The 21,829-nt window shown below is 33.7% G+C and overlaps 2 protein-coding genes and 1 long non-coding RNA gene across 3 annotated transcripts; 1 reads left to right on the forward strand and 2 right to left on the reverse strand.

Annotated features, from left to right (window-relative positions):
* Positions 1 to 200: 200 nt before the first annotated feature.
* Positions 201 to 5,102, forward strand: LOC120355657 (zinc finger protein 813-like; the record flags this gene model as incomplete). The annotated part of the gene is made up of 3 exons (XM_039444267.1): positions 201 to 446; positions 2,224 to 2,426; positions 3,187 to 5,102. Coding segments are annotated over 3 exons (774 nt in total), but the record flags the coding sequence as incomplete, so codon positions are not given.
* Positions 5,103 to 10,866: 5,764 nt separating this feature from the next.
* LOC120355655 lies at positions 10,867 to 12,332 on the reverse strand. Its single transcript, XR_005573702.1, has 2 exons — positions 12,298 to 12,332; positions 10,867 to 11,077 (listed from the first exon to the last, which is right to left on the reverse strand). It is a non-coding gene; the product is annotated as an uncharacterized LOC120355655 (long non-coding RNA).
* A 3,932-nt stretch (positions 12,333 to 16,264) lies between these two features.
* LOC120355656 lies at positions 16,265 to 21,173 on the reverse strand. Its single transcript, XM_039444266.1, has one exon. It carries the CDS (start codon positions 18,763 to 18,765, stop codon positions 17,479 to 17,481), a length of 1,287 nt encoding a protein of 428 aa, XP_039300200.1. The 5' UTR covers positions 18,766 to 21,173; the 3' UTR covers positions 16,265 to 17,478.
* Between the last annotated feature and the right edge of the window lie 656 nt (positions 21,174 to 21,829).

A 21,829-nucleotide genomic window follows, 5' to 3' on the forward strand; every position in this document is an offset into this window, starting at 1 on the left:
TCAACTTGAGTCTCTCTGAGGGCACTTTTCCAAGTACACTAAAGATGGCTAAGGTTATACAAATTCCAAAGAAGGGAAACTCTAAGGATGTTCAGAATTATAGATCCATATCACAGTTATCCATTGTTGCAATTCTGTTCGAAAAGTTAATAAAGGTTCGAATGATGTGCTTTTTGAATTCATTTAATTTTTTCTCAAAGAGCCAGTTTGGTTTCAGAGAGGGCTTGTGCACTGAGCTGGCTCTGAGAAAATCCATTTCAGAGATTTCAAACAACATCAACAGAAAGGATATGAAAAGAGTTGCTGGAATGTTCTTGGACATCCGGAAGGCATTCGATACTGTGAATTATGAGATTCTGCTGCGAAAACTGAAGCTGGCTGGCGTGCGTGGCTTGCCCTTGGCGTGGTTCCATTCGTATCTACATGGACGTTCTCAAGCTGTGAAGGTGGACTCCAAAATGAGCTCCTTTCCGAAAATAACCTGTGGAGTTCCCCAGGGATCAGTTTTGGGGCCGATTTTGTTCTTGATTCACATCAATGACCTCTACTCAGGCCCCTTCAAGGGGAAATTCACAGTATTTGCAGATGACACAGCCCTATCCTATGGAGCTGGATCAGATGTTGAGCTATATGGAGACATGTCCCATGATTTAAAACTATTGTCTCTATGGTTCAGTTTCAACAAATTAAGCCTCAATATCGAGAAGACTTAATATCTGAACTTTGGAATATCTTGTTCTTACAGACTTCTCAGCCCCCTGAAATTCCACAGTGTTGGATGTGCTGATGATTATTGTGGATGTGGGGTAATAAAGCAATCTCAGGTAGTCAAATATCTTGGCCTATCGGATGATGATAATATGATGTGGAAGAGTCATATTGATTCTATGAAGAAATATTCTCGATGCCTACTACACAGATTGCATTATTTGAAAAGATTGTGTCCAAGGTTCGTTTTAAGGAATATCTATTTTGCATTGTCTCAATCTCGTCTCTCTTATGGACTGGGTGTGCTGGGGCGGCACACATATGACTCACCTGAAATCACTCATCACCCTTCAGAAGTCTATGATCTGCCTCATTGATGGGGGATGTAAACGTGGGGCCTTCTTCAATGCTTGTCAATAATTGGATGTCATGTCAAAGTAATCACTCAGTTCTTGAGTGGTTCAGTATAATTTTGATGATGGCGCGTTCATCCAAGCTGAAAGACATTACAGTACAAGAGTAATGGAGAGGCTATGCACTCCAAGGCCTTTTTTGACATTTTTCCAAAAATCTTTCCTATTTTTGCAAGGCAGATTTTACAGCAGGTTGCCTCGAGACATCATTGATTCAGCATTCCTGAGGCATCGCTTCAAAATCAATCTTAGGAGGTTTTTGCTTACTCATTGTATTGATGAGATTGAGGGTTGGTATCGGGTGGTTGATTGATTGTTGTCTGGATAATGATGAGTAACTACTTTAATGTATCATTCATTGCTGTTTTTTTCTTTTCCTTGACAAACAGAAATTCTCAGTTTTTATTATTCTTTATTCTTCTTCTTGATAATAATTTCATTTCCTTTTTTTTTGTTATTGGGATTTTAACACTGCATGGGCACTCTTTATAACACTGCATAAAGACTTATCTTAACTCCTGAGCGCGGACGAACATTTTATATTTTTTGCGCTCAGTAAAATTTGTCAAATCATTTTTTAAATTATAAGTATTATTGTATACATTTATATATATTTTCTTATTTATACATTCTTGATAAACTAAGCTCATGTTATATGATTAATTCTATCTCATTTTTTGTTTATTAAGGATTTTACTGATTATATTTTATTTTCTGTGATGTATACTATTTTCTTTGAAATTGTAATTGTTTTGATTGACAAAATAAATTTGAATTTGAAATAAACGAAATTTATTGTCAAAGTACTGTAGAATATTATGAATTATTCATATAAATGAAATTAAACACGTTGTACTACTCATATTAAATTGCTCTTTTCTAATCAGTACTTTTGAAAGTAATTTTCACAAAATAGTAATCAGCTTGTTACTATTTTCAATGTGTTCTATATATATGTCAAAATAATTTAACCTTCATGCTTTTAAAATAAAGGATCTCATCATGATTTGGAGCCTAGGTTTTCATAGATTGATAAAATCTAATTATTTTATTTCATTTTTTAATCTCTTTTGAGCTTATTTCAAACGTTTTTGTTCCACAGAATCCTCAGTTCAGATGTGAACTATGTACTAAATCGTTCTACCGGAAAGACTCGCTGAAAAAGCACTTCAAAGAAAGACATTCTACAGCTACCACATCTTCAGAACCCAGCCAGGCTCAATTCTCGTGCTCTCAATGCGGAAAGAATTTCAAAAGTCAATCAGCTTTAGTCTTTCATCTGCAGACTCACAATGGAGATTTCAAGTAATTGAATAAACTATTTTTTCTTGTTGTTTCAAGTTGAACTATCAAAAGGTTCAACGATTATTCTATTCTACTGCCATTAATATATACTATTTTTCCTCATATATTTCATGAAATTTTTTTTCAATCGTACCCTTTTTTTAATTCTATTTTTATAGAATATAAAATAATAGGATACGTGTTTATTTCATAAAGATTCTTTTAAAAAACTATAGTCACACTTTAACCAATTAAATGATAATAGAAAGTAGCGTACAAAATTATAATATTTTTGTTTTAGCAATACTTTAATGAATGTCTTTATAAAAAGTAAATCACAAAAAATATAGTTACTTCATAGCACGTTTGTTAACTATCCTAAAATAATAAAACAAAACTTTCAATAATAAGTAAAATTACAATGAATAAAGCTACTATGCATTACAATGAAAACATTATTATATCATATTAATATAATACAATCATATAGGCTAGTAATAAAAATAATATTTATAATCATTTCATTTTATTTCTCTCCGTGAAGTTAGTTTTGCTATTATATCTGTTAATGTATCATAAATTAAAAGAGTTGAATAAGGTGCTAAAGATATTTTCACAACCACTTATTTATTGAAATAACGTAAGACTAGTTCCGGTTTATTATTTATCTTATTTAAATGAATAATTGGTTATTATAATATCTGTTTGTATCCAATATCGAATGTGAAAATCAACGACAATATCACCTTCACAACTATACAGAAAGTAATTGATGTTGCAGGTTCCAGTGCGAGAACTGCAACAAATGTTTCGTGCGCAAGTGTCACTTTGAGTCGCACATGCGCTCGCACTCGGAGAGCCGACCCTACAAGTGTTCGACGTGCGGCCGCGGCTTCAAGGAGAAGAAGCACTGGAAGGTGCACCTGAGGCGGGTGCACACCAACGAGATCACCATGCAGTCGCTGCTCGACTCCATCACAAGTGAGGCGGCCCTCTGCACCGACAACACCGACATGATGCACCACCCTGTGCTGCAGGCCAACGACTGTCTCGCCATCTCTCAGTCCTACATCATCAACGCTGGCATCGAGTTGCAACATATGTAGCCAAAATATCAGAGAAGTAGAATAATGAGGAACTAGTTTCTGTTGTTGAACCATTTTCAATCTGTCATGTTGCCTGCATTGCACTTGTCGCAGACTAACGATTTTTTCAACTTCATTGCTATTTCGTAGTCGTACATGATCAACGGTGGTATCGAGATGCACATTTCAAAGGAAAATGAGTAGCCAACATATCAGAGAAGGAAAATAATTACTGTGGATCTTGGTTATAAAGGTCATTTAAGGGACCACACATTTTATGACGCTATATCAGAGTAACACTGTAAAAGAGGTTTCAAAATCTTAATTTAAAACCGAGAAAAATTGAAAACATAATGGAAAGAAACATTGAAGAATAAAATAATATCCGATTCAAAGCCCCAGATACATTATCAGAATCTCTTGAAACATCCAGTTATTTTTGGTTTCATGTACTTTGAGAATTTTTTGCTTGGCCATTTGATTGTGCATGATAAGAGACCACTTTATTCAATAAACTGCTAATCTACAGTACATGGTTCGGCATAGCGCCGTAGTTAAACTACTACATCTACACACAGACATAACAAAAACATCCAAAACTACAATATAATAGTTCAAAATATGTGTATTTATTCAAAACAAACCAAACAACGAATAGAACAGCAACTGCAACTAAAAAATGTCTCAAAGATTCAAAGTTCTTTACTATTACTGATAGGAGAGGATCTGAAAATGAGAGGAGATACTGAATATGTCCGAAAAGTGGATTAAGTCATCAGTGGATTGCAACAGAAAGATTTATGATCAATTTTATAGGAAAAAAAGAAAATTTGTCATTTTTAAAGAAAAAGTCATAATAAACAATTGTCAAGATCGACTTCTTGCACAAAGTTGGAAATAAAATAGAAAGGTGTCAGTTAAACAGATGCGACTGTTTTATTTTGAATTCGAGAAATAGTTAGTCTTGTAGTTATGGAATGCTGATAAGAGTGCTTCACTTTGCTACTAAACACCTTGATTCATGACAGCATTTACAATGAGCGACAATAACAAATCGGTCACCAAAGATGCAGATTTGTTTCACACCATTGAGTTGAAGGATTTTTTCAATTTTTTTTAATTGAAAGGTCGCCCATTATCCCTATCAAGCAAAGATTGCAAGCTAATATTCTTTTGGAAGTCCATAGTAATTGACAAAACTGATTGGTTCTTCTGAGCAAGCCTTCTTAATTCACGTTTACGATCATAAAATGCCTTTATTGATGTGTAAATTCATTTCCAGTTTCAATCTTCTTGATTCAATCCACTTTCATTTCAGTTTTTAATACAGAAACAGAAGCTTTGAATGCATCACAAGCAGAGCATGAGTCCACTCAAGGATAATTAATAGAAATATTGAAGTTCGAGTTGAAATTACTTCTATATAAATCATGAGACACTTTCATTTCTTTATATTCATCGTGGGATTTGAATATATAAACAATTTTTGAAACATTCACATTTTTCTGAAAGTGATTTAGTTTTATTATAGTGATTTGGTCTGGCAATAGCTTTGAATGATTTTATGTTCTGGATAATAGCATTTTTTGTTTCAAATTCTAAGATCATGTTGGTGCTTTATTTTATTTACTACACAATTTTCACATGAAATCACTTGATATAATTATGCTCTAGTGATGTATGAAACGTCAACTTAATATAAATGGAAACAATAGAGAATGAATGGATGATAATACATATTACATGATACATATTAGGATACGTATAGCATTAAGCTTCAGTGGAGATTTTTTCAAAAAATTCCTCAATTTTATATGGGCAAATATTCAAAAGACTATATTTGAGGCTTACTTTAAAACGATCATGGGTAGCACTGTCTTGAATTCTAAGTGGCAAAGCATTGACAATTTTTATCCCCATGTAATATGGGCCTTTCTCAAGTAATGTGATTCTATGATTTGGGTAGATAAGGTCTCTAAAACGTGTACTAATACATGCGTCACCCGTCCCTGACCAAAAAGATTTCTATTCCTGAAAACAAAAAAAGCCAGTTCTAATATATAAATAGTCGGTGCATTAAGAAGGTTGTGTTTCTTAAATTAGGGTCTACAGGAACATCTATTAAGGTGTGTACAAAAATATACGCGCCGCGAACATGAGCAATTCACTTTTAATCAGCTGATGCCAAGCTTTTTATATCTGTATCTTACCGTTTCTGTAAAAATACAGATATAATCAGCTGCTTAAAAGTGAATTGCTCATGTCCGCGGCGCGTCTATCTGTACGCACCTTTAGAAAGACCAAAAACTCTTTTCAAAGCTTTCTTTTGAGATCTGAAAACTGTCTCAAACTCCGTTGTCTTGCCCCAAAAAATGATACCAAATCGGAGGCGGGATACAAAATAGGAATGGTAAACAATTAAAGCTGTCCTGGTGTCAACCACCCTGGAAATCATACCGATAGCAAATGTAGCTCTAATCAGTTTCTTTAAAAGTTCAGAAGAGTGTGTTTTCCACTTCATATCACTATCCAAGCATAAGCCCAAAACAGTTGCAGCATCTACCTGTTCAAGAGAGGTATCCGAGTCCAGCCGCACATTGAAGTTTTATTGAGCAGCTTTAACATGAATGAAAAGGAACTAACCTGGTTTTGCTGGATTTCAAATTCAGACCATTATAGCTGAACCACTTATTTAGTTCCGTCAAACAGTTTTCAGCTTCCCTTACAAAAGAATATGTTCTCTCACTTTTCATGAGTGCAGTTGTACCGTCAGCAAAGAAAGTGAGATCATAGTTCACAAATTTTGAAAAAAAATCGGGGGGGGGGATCATGGAATCGACAAACTTTGAGAATTACCGGGGGTCTCCCCCGGAAAATGTTGGAAAAAACCTCCAATTTGGTGCGATTTCACGCAATTTCTACTTGAAAAATTAGCATTCTAATTAAGTTTTCAGTAGCCTAGTTATTATTTGAAATAATGAAAATAGCATATAGGCCTACGGTGATTTAGATGACATTTATTAGTAATTAAATTTAATAGTTTCAAAGAATAATGATACAGTAGTAGCCCTGTGAGAATGCTAGTATAATAAATAGTAGAAAGCAGCATGATTGACTTACGGTACTTCAAAGTGCGTTTTGCGTTTCCAACACTTTTTCATGCTACAAGAACCTATCCTTCATCTCCTGGAGAATAAAATCCAGAAAAGGAATAAACAATGTCAGTCTATAATATTGTTTTGGGTCAGTTGTTTCAATGTTGTGACGCTTTGTTTGCCTCCCAGCTACTCTAGGCATTGATATTTCCATCACAATTTCTTTTGCGATGTCAGATTCATCCCTAAAATGTTGAATCTCTGTTGTGAAAGCTTCAACATACTTTATTGCATCAGCCAAATCCAATGTTGGTGCTTGCCGCAATTGCAGAGTCCAAATGCAAGATAAAAACTTTGCTCGCTGTTACAACTGCAATCAAAAATTGGCTGTTGTTGAGAGCATTATACAATATGAACGCCTCCCATAAGCATCGTGGGAGTTCTGAATATCTGATAGCGCTCTTAGAATGGGAATGAAAAGTTCTTTAAAACTAACTAAAGCACTCAAATGTTCCACCCATCGTGTTTAGCCGAATTTGAGTAGTCTGTTTCTTCTTGCACTAGGATTTTCTGCAATGAGGATTTCTTTCAACAATTCACTCCTTTTCGGTGATGACCTGAAGAAATTTATCACATATTTTATAGTTGCTAGCGCGTTTCTTATAGCTATTACAGTGCATGAATGTGACAGAACAAGGTTCAAAGCATAACTAGAGCAATGCACATACAATGCTTCAGGATGAGATTCCTTTATTATTGCAGCACGACCTTTGTATTGTCCACTCATTGCCGATGCACCATCATAATGGCTCTAAAATTTCAATGTTCATTCAATATTTTTCACACCGAATCTGTGCCTCTTGGACCTGATGTACTGTTTGAAAGACAAACGTCCTTTGAATAACATGAGAGACTTATCAATGCACAAGTTTTTGAATGGATTGAAAAGAGTTGAAAATCTTGTCTTGAGATGCACAAGGTCCATATCAATTTTATATAATCTTTCACCTCACACTTTTTCTTCATTGTTTCAAAAATTAAGGAGACGTAACAATATGAGATACCGACCTCTGGACATAGTTTTTCCGAAAATCTTTGTACGAGTATGTAGCAGTGGATAATTTGACCAACAGTCATTCAGCTTCTGTTTGCCATTCCGTGAAATAAGTAGTGACCCTCCAATGAATAGGTAGAGCTCGTTGACATTGGTCTCTCCACCCACTTAGTGAGACGTGATTGAGAAGAGATTTCAGTATTTCCACAAATATAATCATAATCTAGACTTTTGTCTCTATTACTTTTTTCTCTCATCAAATCTTCTGAGAAGAAAAGCTTAAAATAATCAATTATTGGGGATTCTAAGTAACATTACGATTGAAGCCGGACTGAACATCACTGAACTCGTGCACCCTGGGAATAAATGACGTATCCGAAGTCCAATGGAAATTTTGTGGTTTTGTTCCTTGTCTCATGGTCTGTGTGTTATTCCTAGTCTCCCTGGTCTGTGTTGAGGAAGTAGCTGTGAAATTTGAATCTTCATCACTGAAATCATCATCATCATCATCATCTAAATGCAATTCATTATCATCAATCTCTGAGCCCGATTCCAAAGTTGTGATTAGTTCTTGAAGCTGTCTCACTTCAACAAACCGAGCTTGTAGGAAGTAATAAATAACCAAAATGCTCTACTACGCAGAGCTTGACAACTGACTGCATAGAAGAACGAAGAAATAATGTGGAAAGTTCTAATTAGTTCCTAATCGTTGTCAATAGAAGAACGAAGATATAATGTGGAAAGTTCTAATTAGTTCCTAATCTTTGTCAATAGATGACATGACTAGTACAAATCAAAACGGATGTGACAGTAAATGTACGAGAACAGCAATGGACTGGTAAAGTGAAAAACGTAAATCTACGTGCGCAGCACACAGTGTGAATTTTTCTCCGATCGTAGATCTACGTGAATAGCAGTTGAAGGGTAAATATTTATTGGTTTATACAATATGATGAAATAAGACATTTGATGTCAATTTTTGTGACTTATTCTTGATGGCTGACCAAAACATTTGGTCTGACATTTAGGGGGGGGGGATAGATAACCCCCCTGGATACGCCACTGAAATCAGATACAGCGGAGGTCCAAGAATGGAGCCCTGAGGTATACCATGTTTCACCGGCATCTAATCCACATGAACTCAATCCTGTTGCTTTCAGTGAAAACATTGGAATAATCAAAATTCATTGGATTCCATATTGAATTCATCATGAATATCTCGACCAGTGTGAGGGATTGGTTGTGTCTCTAGACAAGTGAATAATCACTTGAGTTGGTGACATTGGATTCATCATGAATATCTCAACCAGTGTGAGGGATTGGTTGTGTCTCTAGACAAGTGAATAATCACTTGAGTTGGTGACATTGGATTCATCATGAATATCTCGACCAGTGTGAGAGATTGGTTGGGTCTCTAGACAAGTTAATAATCTTTTGTGTTGGTGACATTGGATTCATCATGAATTTCTCGACCAGTGTTTTGTGAAGAACCAGGATTTGTTGAAACTTGAAAGGCATTTGAATTTGTGAAAGAATGAACATTAACTGAATTAATTGTCAGTGCATTTAGTTGTCCCAAGACTAAGATATCTTCAATAGCCTTTTTGGCAAAAATATTTTCCGAGTATCATACAATTCAAGCCCAGCTATCAGCAAAAACAGTCTCATCTCTCTTTGTTATTTGCCCCACAGATTGTTTCGGTCTTTCAGTAGATCATTCCTCTCTGATAAATCATCTCTCACTGTTTTTTGTTCATTTTATGTGGAATAGTAGGAGAAACAGCAGGTCCCTGTTCAATACATGCTTCCTCTACTTGTGTTTCTTCTTCGTGGACATCAACTGTCGAGACTCCAGAAATCTGAACCTCCTGGTCACGTAAAAATTTCAAAGTCAAAATACCATAACATCGGTACATACTCGTCTTCAGCCCCACGACCAGACCTTAAACTTTTTTCAACTCCCTGCGATAACACGTTTTTATGTTCCCAACTCTTTTGTCACAGTAGTACATTTATGGTGAAACCATCCCAAGCAGCAAAATAATCAGTTTAAATGTAATTTTAAATCACTTTCAAGCACTTTTAAATGATTGTACAATGATTTACAATGCTTTAAGTGGGCAAAATTGTGATTTATAAACTACTTGAAAATCATTTGAAATCACTTTCAAATGATTGAATAAGTTCTTCAGAATCATTTAGAATCATCGATTTATGTACTTTTCAAATCACTTCAAAGCATTTCAAAGTAGATTAAAATCACTTTTCAATTACTCTTAAATCACTCTAAAATGATTTACAATGCTTTAAGTGGGCAAAATTGTGATTTATAAATTACTTGAAAATCATTTGAAATCACTTCAAATGATTGAAAAAAGTTCTTTAGAATCATTGGAATTTATTGAATTATGTACTTTTTAAATCACTCTAAAGCATTTCAAAGTAGATTAAAATCACTTTTCAATTACTCTTAAATCACTCTAAAATGATTTACAATGCTTCAAGTGGGCAAAATTGTGATTTCTTAACTACTTAAATTACTTTAGAAATGATTGAATAAGTTCTTAAGAATCATTCAAAATCATTGACTTATGTACTTTTCAAATCTCTTCAAAGCATTTCAAAGTAGAATACACATACTTCCAAATCATGTTTGAATTACTTTACAATGATCAAAAGTTCTGTGAATGGGCAAAATTTGGATTTTTCAACTACTTGAAAATAATTTTGTATCACTCATATTATTGAAAACGTTCTCAAGAATCTTTCAAAATGTAGGATACTCTAAAAACACTCTAAATAACATTTCATGGTATAATAAAATCACATTCGAATTCATTTCTAATGAATTACAATGCTTTAAGTGGGCAAAATTTCATGTGTAAACCAGTTGAAAACCATTTGAAAAGCACTGTCAATTGATGGAATAAGTCCTTTAGAGTCAGTACCGTATTGTTCATTCCATATATCAGTACCGGTACCATATTATTTGAAAGTCGTTTCCAAGCATTATAAAATAACTACCATATCAGTCTGATTAAGATCAATCTGCATAACTGCAGGATAAACCAATTTCATGATCACCCAAGTCATCCAAAAGCTATGATAATCCACTTTAAATATTATGTGATGGAAAATATATCTTCAATTTTATGTGACAAAAATTATAATCTACTTTCTAGAATAAATGGATTCAGCTGGATGTGAAAAATTACATGACTTCAAAATTAATTAATAAATCCTTTACTTGAACGCATTCACATCTTATACAGTATATTACTGGATTGGAATTAAATTTTCTTAATATAATATTATGATCAGGCTCAAAAAGTGTTTAGACACTGTGCTTGCACTTCATGGCTGAAGCTCCAAAATCCTCTACTGTCTCGTCTTCATCGACTTCAGCATACAGCGAGATGTTTCTTCTTTTCTCCATGTCTGTGAACAAAAATTAAATCAACTTAATTTTAATTTCATCTTTACTGTATAACTTCAGGTACAAAAATTAGTAAAAAACGGAAGCATTTGCATGTAGGCCTACAGCAGATCAAGTTCAACAGATAACAAAATTGGAAGCTTGAGAAACTTAGTTATGTGCATTATCAATCAATCAATAATAATTATTATGAAGAATGTCATCTAAATTTGGAAATAATATGTTTACTTTACTTATCTGTTAGAAATACAAAGTTATTGTCATAAGAGTTCGTCGTATTGAATTATTTCAGTTGCTCTCCTAAAAATGTAATTTTTCACCTCTAGATAAATACCACTAGAATATTTTAATGACGACTCTGTATTTCAAATCAATAGAACAAAAGAATACAATATCAAATCATTAGAAATATCCGATTCGTCAATTTGAATGGGCATTTTTCATGTAAAAATTGGCATTTGTTCTATAAAATTATGACCAAATAATATTTCGTTGACTAAGTCGAATCTTGAGAAATTATGATTTTAGTATAGCCTACTGTTAATTGTTATAGCCTTATGTGTCGATTGAAGTATATCAATAACTACCTATTCAAGATATGAACTTTCATTTTATTTATTACACAAAATTGTTCTTCATTGCCCTCTTTAATAATAATAATACATTTTTATTGCTTCACAAGATACAAAGAAGCAATATAAATTTGAATAAACAAATAGAAAAAGGAAAAATATACCGTATCCAAAATAGTAAAATACGAATACTTGAATAATTATTTTACACAACAAAACAAGTATATTTTGCAAATAAGGTAGGCAACTCCCGAGGTATATAGTATAATTATAATATAGTAGAGGCTTTAAAGCTTGAATAAAAGTTATCTCGGTGAATTCGACCTGATATTAACTATTATTGACTCTATCTATTTATTTGTTTCTCTTGATTAACACGACAAGTATTAGTTTATTCGTTGAAAAATATATTGAGTATCGGTAATATAATATATTACAGGGCATATTATGTAGGCTATAGACTATATGTAATGTGATAAATTACATAATGGTATTTGTAATTAATGGATGTAAAACATCCATGAGTCATTACAGAACGCAACTCCGAATTTAGATAGCATTCACTTGACTATTGCTTGGTAAGCTATATTCCATTCTCATTTACAGAGATACAATTAAATCATAATGAACCATATTAAGACTTTTTTTACCTGCGCGCTCTTCTAAATTTCGGTTGCAGGAGCCAGTTCACAAGAAGTTTTCAGCTTCAACCCTCTGGCTCTCCCCATGATGTGTAATTTCATCCAGTCCTTTTGCTCATACGAGGTTTTGTACAGGATTGTGTTTGGACATTTTTTCTCCACCCTTACACAACATACGTCATGCCAAAGTATTTTTTCCTTCTCTTCATTTATTCAGAAATTTTTCCCCATCTGCTTAGTCAGCAATTTTAAATCAAAAAATTCTGACGTGTCAATTTCTTTCACTTTGAAAGGATTCCCTGTCTTCTTAGACAACTGAATAATTGTAGTCCATTGTGATGGATGGACAATCGGTCCTCTAGTCAGCATCAGCTTTCTCTCTCTTTCAATCAATGAGTGCATATGATCTCCCTCATTCTGGGTATGACCAGCAACCAAGTATTTGTGTGTGATTGAATTATATTTCAATTTCCTTACACAATGTGTGTACAAAGAAAACAGAAATTTATTCTTGTTTTGCCCTACACAATTATCAGAGTAAAACACAATATCTTGTTGAAGACTGCCACTTTCTTCCTTCAGAAAGTTGTAGACACAACTTCCAATTTCATTTGCTCCTCGTCTTCCCAATTCTTCATTCCAGAAGTACGAGTAGCCCTTCTTATGAATAATATTGTAAATAGTAAAGTTGTAGCAAGACAATTTTCTTCTGTAATACAGCATAGAGTTCTCTCCACATGGAACAGGTAGCACAGCTTGTAAATCAAATGTTAGAACAGACTGAATGTTTTTCTCCTCTATATCTCTTTTTTTCACTCCTGGACAACTCTTTTTCCTTTAGGTGTTGTTCATATTGAACTTTAATTTTCTGTTTTTCCTCCTCATTCAAATCTTTTATTTTCTCACATAATACACAAAGGTATTTTTTTGGTTTATGAAAGGAGATATTAAACTCTGTGTTAAATATTGTTTCATAAAGGTAAGGTTTACCATACAACTCACCCTCACTCATTTTTTTCTCTTTTTACATTCTGTACATCGATGCTATTGTAAGGCCTCCATCAATGTATTCTCTTTTGGAATCAGCCCTGCAATAATGAGACTCTATTCGACAAAAAGAGTCTATATGCTCTCGGATTCCTTTTTTTATACTATCATCCACTTTTTTATGGTTGACATGTTTCCCTCTCAAATCCCCTTGAACTATACCCATCTCATCCTTTTTACTCAGTGCTGTATTCACAAATACTGATGCTGATGCTCAAGGTATTCAAGAAGAATGTTTTACAAACACGTGTTCTTGAAGAATTCAAATCAAAATAATAAGCATAATTTTTACCTCTATTACTACCTTCTCTTTGATACCTATACTTGGGTTCAATGACTTCTAAGTGATTGATGACAAAGTTTCTTTGTTGTGTCTGGTCACCTATGTCCCAAAACCTGTCCAAAATCATCTGCCTTTCATCATTATTTATCTTATTTGTGCATCCAATCCTACATTTATCACTACATCCATTTTTCAAAGATTTTTTCTCCACAAAATTACCCCTTGAGTTTTCATAGTCTTTTCCTGATCTTTTCTTTATTTTCATCATATTTTTCTTCCATGTTTCTGGTCTTCTGACTCTCTTCCTCGATTTTCTTTGAAGTACTTCAGAATCTTCAAGTTCTGGATTCTCTTGAAGCACCTCTACAGCTTGATTCTCTTGAAGCATCTCTACAGCTGGATTCTCTTGAAGCACCTCTGCTGCTGAATTCTCTTGAAGCAACTGCCCAGCTGGATTCTCTTGAAGGACCTCTACAGCTGGATTCTCTTGAAGCATCTCTATCATTTTAAAAACAATATTCTAGTTCAGATAATATGTAAATTCAGGTTTTCAATTTTTTAATAATGAAATTTCAATAATAAATGCTATAATTTATAATTCATTATTAAAAACTGTTCTTTTTCTTGTAATTCAAGGATTATGATTCAAAAGGCATTGGGACAAGACAGAAATATGCGAGGCCAACTTCAAAAAGAGTTTTAGATTCCAACTAGGAACTGAATTGAGGGCATTGCAGCAAGAAGGATTCAGCTCCAAATTTCTAGTTTTTGAGATAATCAATAAAAACCTTATGAAAAAAACTAATGAAAAATTTGGAGCTGAATCTTTTTTGCCCCAATTTCAGGTATATCAAGGGTATCTTTGCAATAATAGATGGTTTTCATTGAGAAAAGTTTTTTATTTGCATATACTATAGCACAAAAAAGATATTTCAATAATATAGCCCATTTTAAATATATTCATAATCTAATGAATTTATTGTTCTGGGAAGATACAATTTATTTAATTATAAAGTATTGTTATAGTAAACTGAGGAAAAATAATAAATTTCGAACCAATCGTCAACTTTCTCAAAGTCAACAGTAACTTCATTGTCCAAATGATTATTTTCTTCAGAACTTGTGAAAATTGCATATTGCACTTTAGTTGCATATGAAAGCAGCATAATAATATGACACAAAAAATATATTTCAATAATATAGCCTATTTTAAATATATTGATAATCGAATTAATTATTCTCGGAAGATGAAATTTATTTAATTAAAAAGTATTGTTATAGTAGACTGAGAAGAAAATTTTGAACTAATCATCAACTTCCTCAAAGTAATCAGTGACTTCATTGTCCAAATGATTATTTTCTTCAACAACTTGTAAAAGTTGCATATTGCACTTTAGTTACATATAAAAGTAGCATAATAATATGACACAAAAAAGATAATATTTCAATAATATAGCCTATTTTAAATATATTGATAATCTAATTAATTATTCTGGGAAGATAAAATTTATTTAATTACAAAGTATTGTTAAAGTAAACTGAGAAAAAAGTTTGAACTAATCATCAACTTCCTCGAAGTCATCAGTGACTTCATTGTCCAAATGATTATTTTCTTCCTCAACTTGCAAAAGTTCTTTGTAAAACCAAATCTCATTTTGGGGAACATATTTCTCGGCTAAGCCCATGACATCTTTCAGTTTAGCTGCTTTATTTTTTAATTTACTCGTATAAGCGAAATTTGGTGGAGGCAGTTCTACAATATTGGTTTGTTCTCTAAGATCAAATTTTAAGTAAGTACTGGTTTCCGGGTCCATTGTTTGGGACACCCAAATTTCATTAATATGTGTCAAATCATAGTTAAATATTTTATATTTTGTGACAAGAAATCGATTTTTTTCCTTGCTATATACAGATGTAGATTTCTTGAAATGATTTTTGAAATTACCTACATAATCAAAAATCATGTTTTGTTTTAATGTTACAACCTTAAATTTTTTTGAAGCTCGCTTAATAATATTCTCATATTCAACTGGGTGAAATACTCTTTCAACTTTTTTTAAAGATTTTTTAATAATACCAAAAAACCTGTCACAGTGCATAAATGAATGTCCTGGAACAGGAAAGAAGTGAAAGATTTTTTTGAAACGACCAGATTTTACTAAGGAAAAGAAAAACTGAGCAACTGTTGCATTCTTATTTTGTGCAGCGCAGTTGTCAGAAAAAACATAAAGGTCTGTGACATTTTTATCAATGATGTTATCGAAATAATGCTGCAAGCAGCTAATTGTTTCATTTGGTTTTTTACTACCTGTACTCTCATCAAATAAATAGAAATGGGCTTCTTTAGATTTTGCTGAATGGATACAAAAGTTGTACAGCCAAAGCTGTCTACAGTAGAAAGCATCACCAGATGGTACTTTGGGCAGAGGTAGATTTTTTGGTAATCAAAAATGCTAGTACTCCTACATGATCATATGTTTCTGCAAGGTCAGATTTTTTTTTAGAGTATCATAAAACTTTTGAGCTTTTGAAAGGTGTAATGCTTTCTCATTTTTTAGAGTTTGAATATCATGAGGTAATTTACTAGGATCTTTAAGTTGGTTTTCAAAAATATAACATTTAACACATGTGTCACTCCTAGGGGAACCAAACGTATAATTGAAATTGGATTTTAAGTAACGGAAATGAAAGTCTATTGAAATGATAGCCATCTTTCTCATTAGATATCAATTTATTATACATATCAGTCTCATACTTCTGAAGGTAGAGTCCATGCATCAATTTAGAATTAAGATCTGGTGACAGATAGAAACGTTGGCTATCTCGCCTACTGTAATGTGACACTCGGCGTGGGAAGCTTCTTATATGGTCGTGAACCTGTTGAACAAAATCTTCTGGAATGTGATTTGGTCGATTGAGATGCTTTCCTCTTGTTTCACTTCTAGCAGTAATGTTTGTTTTTTTGCAATATTTTGTACCCTCTTTGTAGAAATTCCATGCACATAAGCAAAAGCTCTCTTGCAAACCTTCCGATGAAAAGTCCCAAATTTTATACTAGGGGAGACCGGGGATAGGTTGGACAATTTTTCTATAAACACTCACAGAAAATTTATTTAGAAGGTAATCGATCTCAAACCTATACCAATTGAAAGCTTAGAATCTCAGCTTGCTATTGAATCAGCAAAAAATTGTTTTCATTTATCCTATAAAAAATTTGAGTTGAAAAAACATCTCGGTGACAATTGTCCAATCTATCCCCATACCCGGGGCTACATTGGACAGAGGGTGGGGATACTTTGAACAGGGAGGGGATACTTTGGACAGGCAGGAAAATATATTGAAATTATTGATGCATGGAACTTTTATTATGAATATTAAATGCAATTACATTCTAAACAAAATTTTCAATCTTTATCAACACTTTGGTCATTGGGAATGTTTCAATAAGACAATATTTTCAATTCAATAAATTTCCAAATTTTCTCAGTTTTCTTTCATTGAAACGGTGGTGTCCTCTCCTTACTGAAATTGGATACAGTTTTCTACACACATCTTGCAAATTGATAATAGAATTATCTTCCATTGTTGGAAAAACAAAACTATTGCTTTTACCTTTACGGCACAAAAAACTAACTCTGTAATCGGATGTTGGTTCAATAAGTTCTGAGATTTTTCCAATAAAATACTTCACAGTTTTTTTTGGGGGGGGGGGAACTTGATGATGACAAAATCTCCCTCCTTAATTCTATGTTCAATGTCAGAGGTATCTTGATCAGATGAAGTATCAGATAAGAAAGGAGAATCTCCTGGTTCTTCACACAAATCATCATTTAAAGAAGAAGACAATGAAGTTAATGGTGTCAAAATTCTTCTCTTGGGAGTTGCATGCGACTTTCTCTTCTCCAGCTCAAGTTTTCAGGTGTGTCCGTAGCAATCATGCAACGACCATTCTTACGACCACGATTTGATTCAACCCTTATTTTCCCTTTAGGAAGTGGCCTTATATCTTCTGGAGTAATCACTTGCAGATCAGTTGACTTGGCGATTACATCAGCAAGTGGAGTTTGAGGAAGAGGTTGTAGATCAGTTGACTTGGAACTTCCACCACCAATTGGAGTTTGAGGAAGAGGTGAACTTGATTCTTCAATTGGGAGAGACTGGGGCTCTTGGGGCTCTGGCATGGGTCGATCTGAGACTGCAGATGGCAAGAAATCTAATTCAGAATAAATGTCTTTGTCGAATGGTGAAATTCCTGCAGCTCTGAAGCCTGATTTTATATTTTCTGGAGTTGCTGCGCGATCCCAGGCTGAAGCACACAATGCTGGCAGTGAATAAATATTGAGAAGTGCATTGGGATTACTATTCATCAATGATTGAACAGCTGAACTGAAAAACTTTTTGAATGGCCCAAACACAGAACGGTCCAATGGCTGCAGCTTGTTTGATGTGTGAGGAGGAAGTGTCAAAATGACAATTCCATTATCTTTACAAAAGCTCAAACCTTCAACACTCAAATGGGATTCATGATTGTCCATGATCAATAACACAGGTTTTTCTTTGGAACATCTAACATTTTCTTTGAAAAATTCCAGTACTTTAATGAAGTTTCCTGATGTCATCCAACCTGATGGGTGTGTTAATCCAAGTGCACCTGGGGGGGCACCAGACATCATACGATTCTCATCAAGGCGCACTCGAGGGAAAATCCATATTGGTGGTAATGCATTTCCATTGGAACAGATTATGGCCACTTGTGTAACAAGCTCTCCCCTTTCACGTGATGTGACTTGCCCCACCTGCTTGCATCCTTTTTTGCCAATGATCTTTTCACTTCGAGGAACTGTAGTCACTCCTGTCTCATCAAGATTAAAAATTTCATTTGGGCGAAAGTTGTATCTCTTTATAACTTCCTCAAGTTTGTTGAAGAAGACTCCTACTGTATGCTTATTGAATGCAGTCATTCTTGCTAGACTTGTTGGTTCTGGTGTCCGCAAAGAGAGATTTGGATTTCTTCTAAGAAAACCAGAAAACCAGTCTTGACCTGCTTCTTTACGTTCATCCCAGGTTTTTGGATACTGTAGATTATTGATTTTTGCATACTCATATGCCAGTTTCCTTGTACTCTTGGGTGTCAGGCCATAGAACATACTGGAACATTGCAATAAGTACTCACCAAGTAATTTCTCTGATGCATCTGTGAATACTCTTGTCTGGTGTTGAAGTGAGATGAGAAGTCCATATTTTCAAATCCAATCTCTTTTGCTTGTTTCACTAGGTATCCCAATCTAGACTTCTTCACTCCACATTGAGCTGCTGCAGAACGCAATGATATCCCTTTCTTGATTACATCCTCAACAGCAGACTTGGTGTCCCCTTCTTCTAAGTGCCGCTCTGTTCTTCTTTTATAAACTCGAACCATCTGTAAAGACAGAAACAATCAAAAGCCTATCAGTGGAATAAGAGAGCAAGTACATTTTTCAAATGTTAGACATATATTATGTTGGGAGAGTTTGATCAAGTAACTTATCAAGTTTGAAATAATATTAACATATTCCCTGAAATATAATAATAATACTCCCAGAATATTCTATTAAGCACAAAAACTGAACAAAAATAGTACCTTTTATCAGTGACTTATTTCATTGAAGAAGTGATTGATAGACTTAATTGAAGGATGATGGTTGGAAATTATAGAAATACCACTCATTGAATTATAATGTTGAATAACAATAATGATTCACAATTAGGAATAATTTGAAAATGAAAGCTTAACATTTATCTATAGAGTGGGGCTACATTGGACAGGCCTGTCCAATGTAGCCCCTAGTGCTCCAAAAATATAAAATCATCCACACCTAACCTCAAAGTAGTTGTATCTGTCCAAGTTAATGCTCATATCTTTCTCAATATATTGTTCAATGTATAGAATGTTTTTCATGAGAATTCTATTGTAAAAACTTCCTTAATCATGAAGATGAAACATCTCAAAATATTATAAGAGAAGGTATGAAATTTTAAAAAGTCACTTACCATGAATCCTGTTAAGTATTATCGCCATTCAACTACTGCCAAGTTGCCAGCTGACAATGATGTGAAGGACTACAGACTGAGCTGACAGGTTTACCAACTTAATCACTATAGCAGAAATTATCAGCATGTCCAATGCTGCCCCGTGTCCAAACTAGCCCCGGTCTCCCCTATACTCATTTGAACAGTTACAAGGATTTCCATCTCCTGACTTTGGCCTACGACGTCGAATAGCTTTTTTAGTTATCAACCCAGCTAAATAAATGTATTGTTTATGTTTTTCACCAAGTCTGTTGAATTGTTTCAACACTTTTTCACGAATTTTCTGATCAACATAATGAAAGCATTGATACTTACATTCACAATTTGATCCAATGACTCGCGGTCCAACAATCTTACCAACACTGTTCATATGACGTTTACCTTTGGCCAGTTTTCTTTGTCTTTTATTTCTTTTCCACTTTTTCACATCAACAGAACGTCGTTTTTCTTAGTTGGTCCAGGCTGATCTTCACTAGAATCTGTAGAATTACTTTCTATAGATTGTTCTTCACTAGAGCTTATACTTTCACTGTCCGTATAATCACTTTCAGAACCCATTTTAGTTTGTAGTTTATTATAACAGAAAGTTAATAATTATTGTATTTGTTCTTGAAACAAACGTAAGAAATAGTAAGCATTAAAGAGTCAACAAGATTGCTGTACAAAACACAGAAAATTGAGGTTAGAAACGCGCCAAACTGATTCAACCAGCTGTTCACAGCCGCTAGTATTTTCAGCACTGCCTCTTGAATATGAATATTCGGTTGGGCCAAAAACGATTCAGCTCCAGGAGCTGGATCTTTTTTCCGCCAACCCAAAGAAGACACCCATGCTATCTCTGTTGTTTTTGAATGGATTTGAATCCTGATTGCACCAATCGATGCAGCTATTTTTTTGGAATCAGAAAATGTCTTAACCTGAAATTGGTCAAAAAGTGGAGCTGGATCCTTTTTGTTGCAAGGCCCTCAATTGTTGATTTTTAGATTCAATTGATCGGGAACTTAAAACTCTTTTTGAAATTGGCCTCGCATATTTATGTCTTGTCCCAATGCCTTTTGAATCATAATCCTTGATTTACAAGAATAAGAACAGTTTTTAATAATAAATAAATGAATAATAATGAGGAGTGCAGTTTCAAAGTGAGTCTTGTCCACTCCAATCGATTCTGAGATATTGAGCAAAAACTATTGTGACATGAATGAATGGACTAATTATTGGATGACTTATAATTTTAGAATTTAGTTTGAAGTGCATAAAATGATTTTCATTAATTAAATCCATTCAAAATGCACTAATTCACGAAATATTTGAAGAATAAAAGTGGACAAGACCCATTTTGATTCTAAACCTTGTACAAGGTTCGGTTTGCTGCGAAAAGAGAGGGACAAGACCCAATTTGAAACAAAAATTGAAAAGGCTCAAAAATGTTTATTAAAATTATTGACTAATAATACACCTTTTATTGCTGACTGAATGAAAAATGAAAAAAAAATATTAAATCATCTAATTTATTGGAAAAAATTAAAAAAGCGTTCTTGGAATATATAAAACAGTCATAAGGAAAAGAAGAGGTCTGGAAGAGACCTGAAAATAGAAATCAATAACTGAGTATAATAATTATAACAAAATTATAGGCTACTGTATATTATAGTAATAAGATGAAAAGAGCAAGCTTACAAAAGCTCAAGTATTTTTTTTCTTTACTAGCCTATTATACAAATGAGTAGTTCAGTATCAAAGACGGACAACTACTGTGAACCAAATTTCACTGAAACATCGGTTTTGTGTTTACAATACTTCTAATAACTTTTCAGACCAGAATTTTTTTTATATTATACTTTACAACTAACATATTGAGATAAATCAATAATAATATCCAAAATGATTTGGAAATAGTGGAACATTAGCTTCAAATTTAGAGTTGTCTGTTTTTTGAAACCAAAACTCCATTTGTCCGACTTTGCAACCAACATCATGCTATTTATCCGCTTTTGAAAGTGAACATTCCAGATTTCAGTTTCAAAAGTGAACAATTCTGATATTACTCATCTAAGTTTTTTCAGTGTAAGATTCAATAAGATATCATGAATATTATAGAAGGGTTACTGATTTACCTCTACTTAAATTTTTTAAAACATTTTT

Source organism: Nilaparvata lugens, unplaced genomic scaffold, assembly GCF_014356525.2.
Source record: "Nilaparvata lugens isolate BPH unplaced genomic scaffold, ASM1435652v1 scaffold3976, whole genome shotgun sequence".
Taxonomy (NCBI): Eukaryota; Metazoa; Arthropoda; class Insecta; order Hemiptera; family Delphacidae; genus Nilaparvata; species Nilaparvata lugens.

What these genes read in the sequence shown, in the direction of transcription:
- LOC120355656 (XM_039444266.1), bottom strand. Translation starts at nt 18,765, where the DNA reads ATGTTCTATGGCCTGACACCCAAGAGTACAAGGAAACTGGCATATGAG.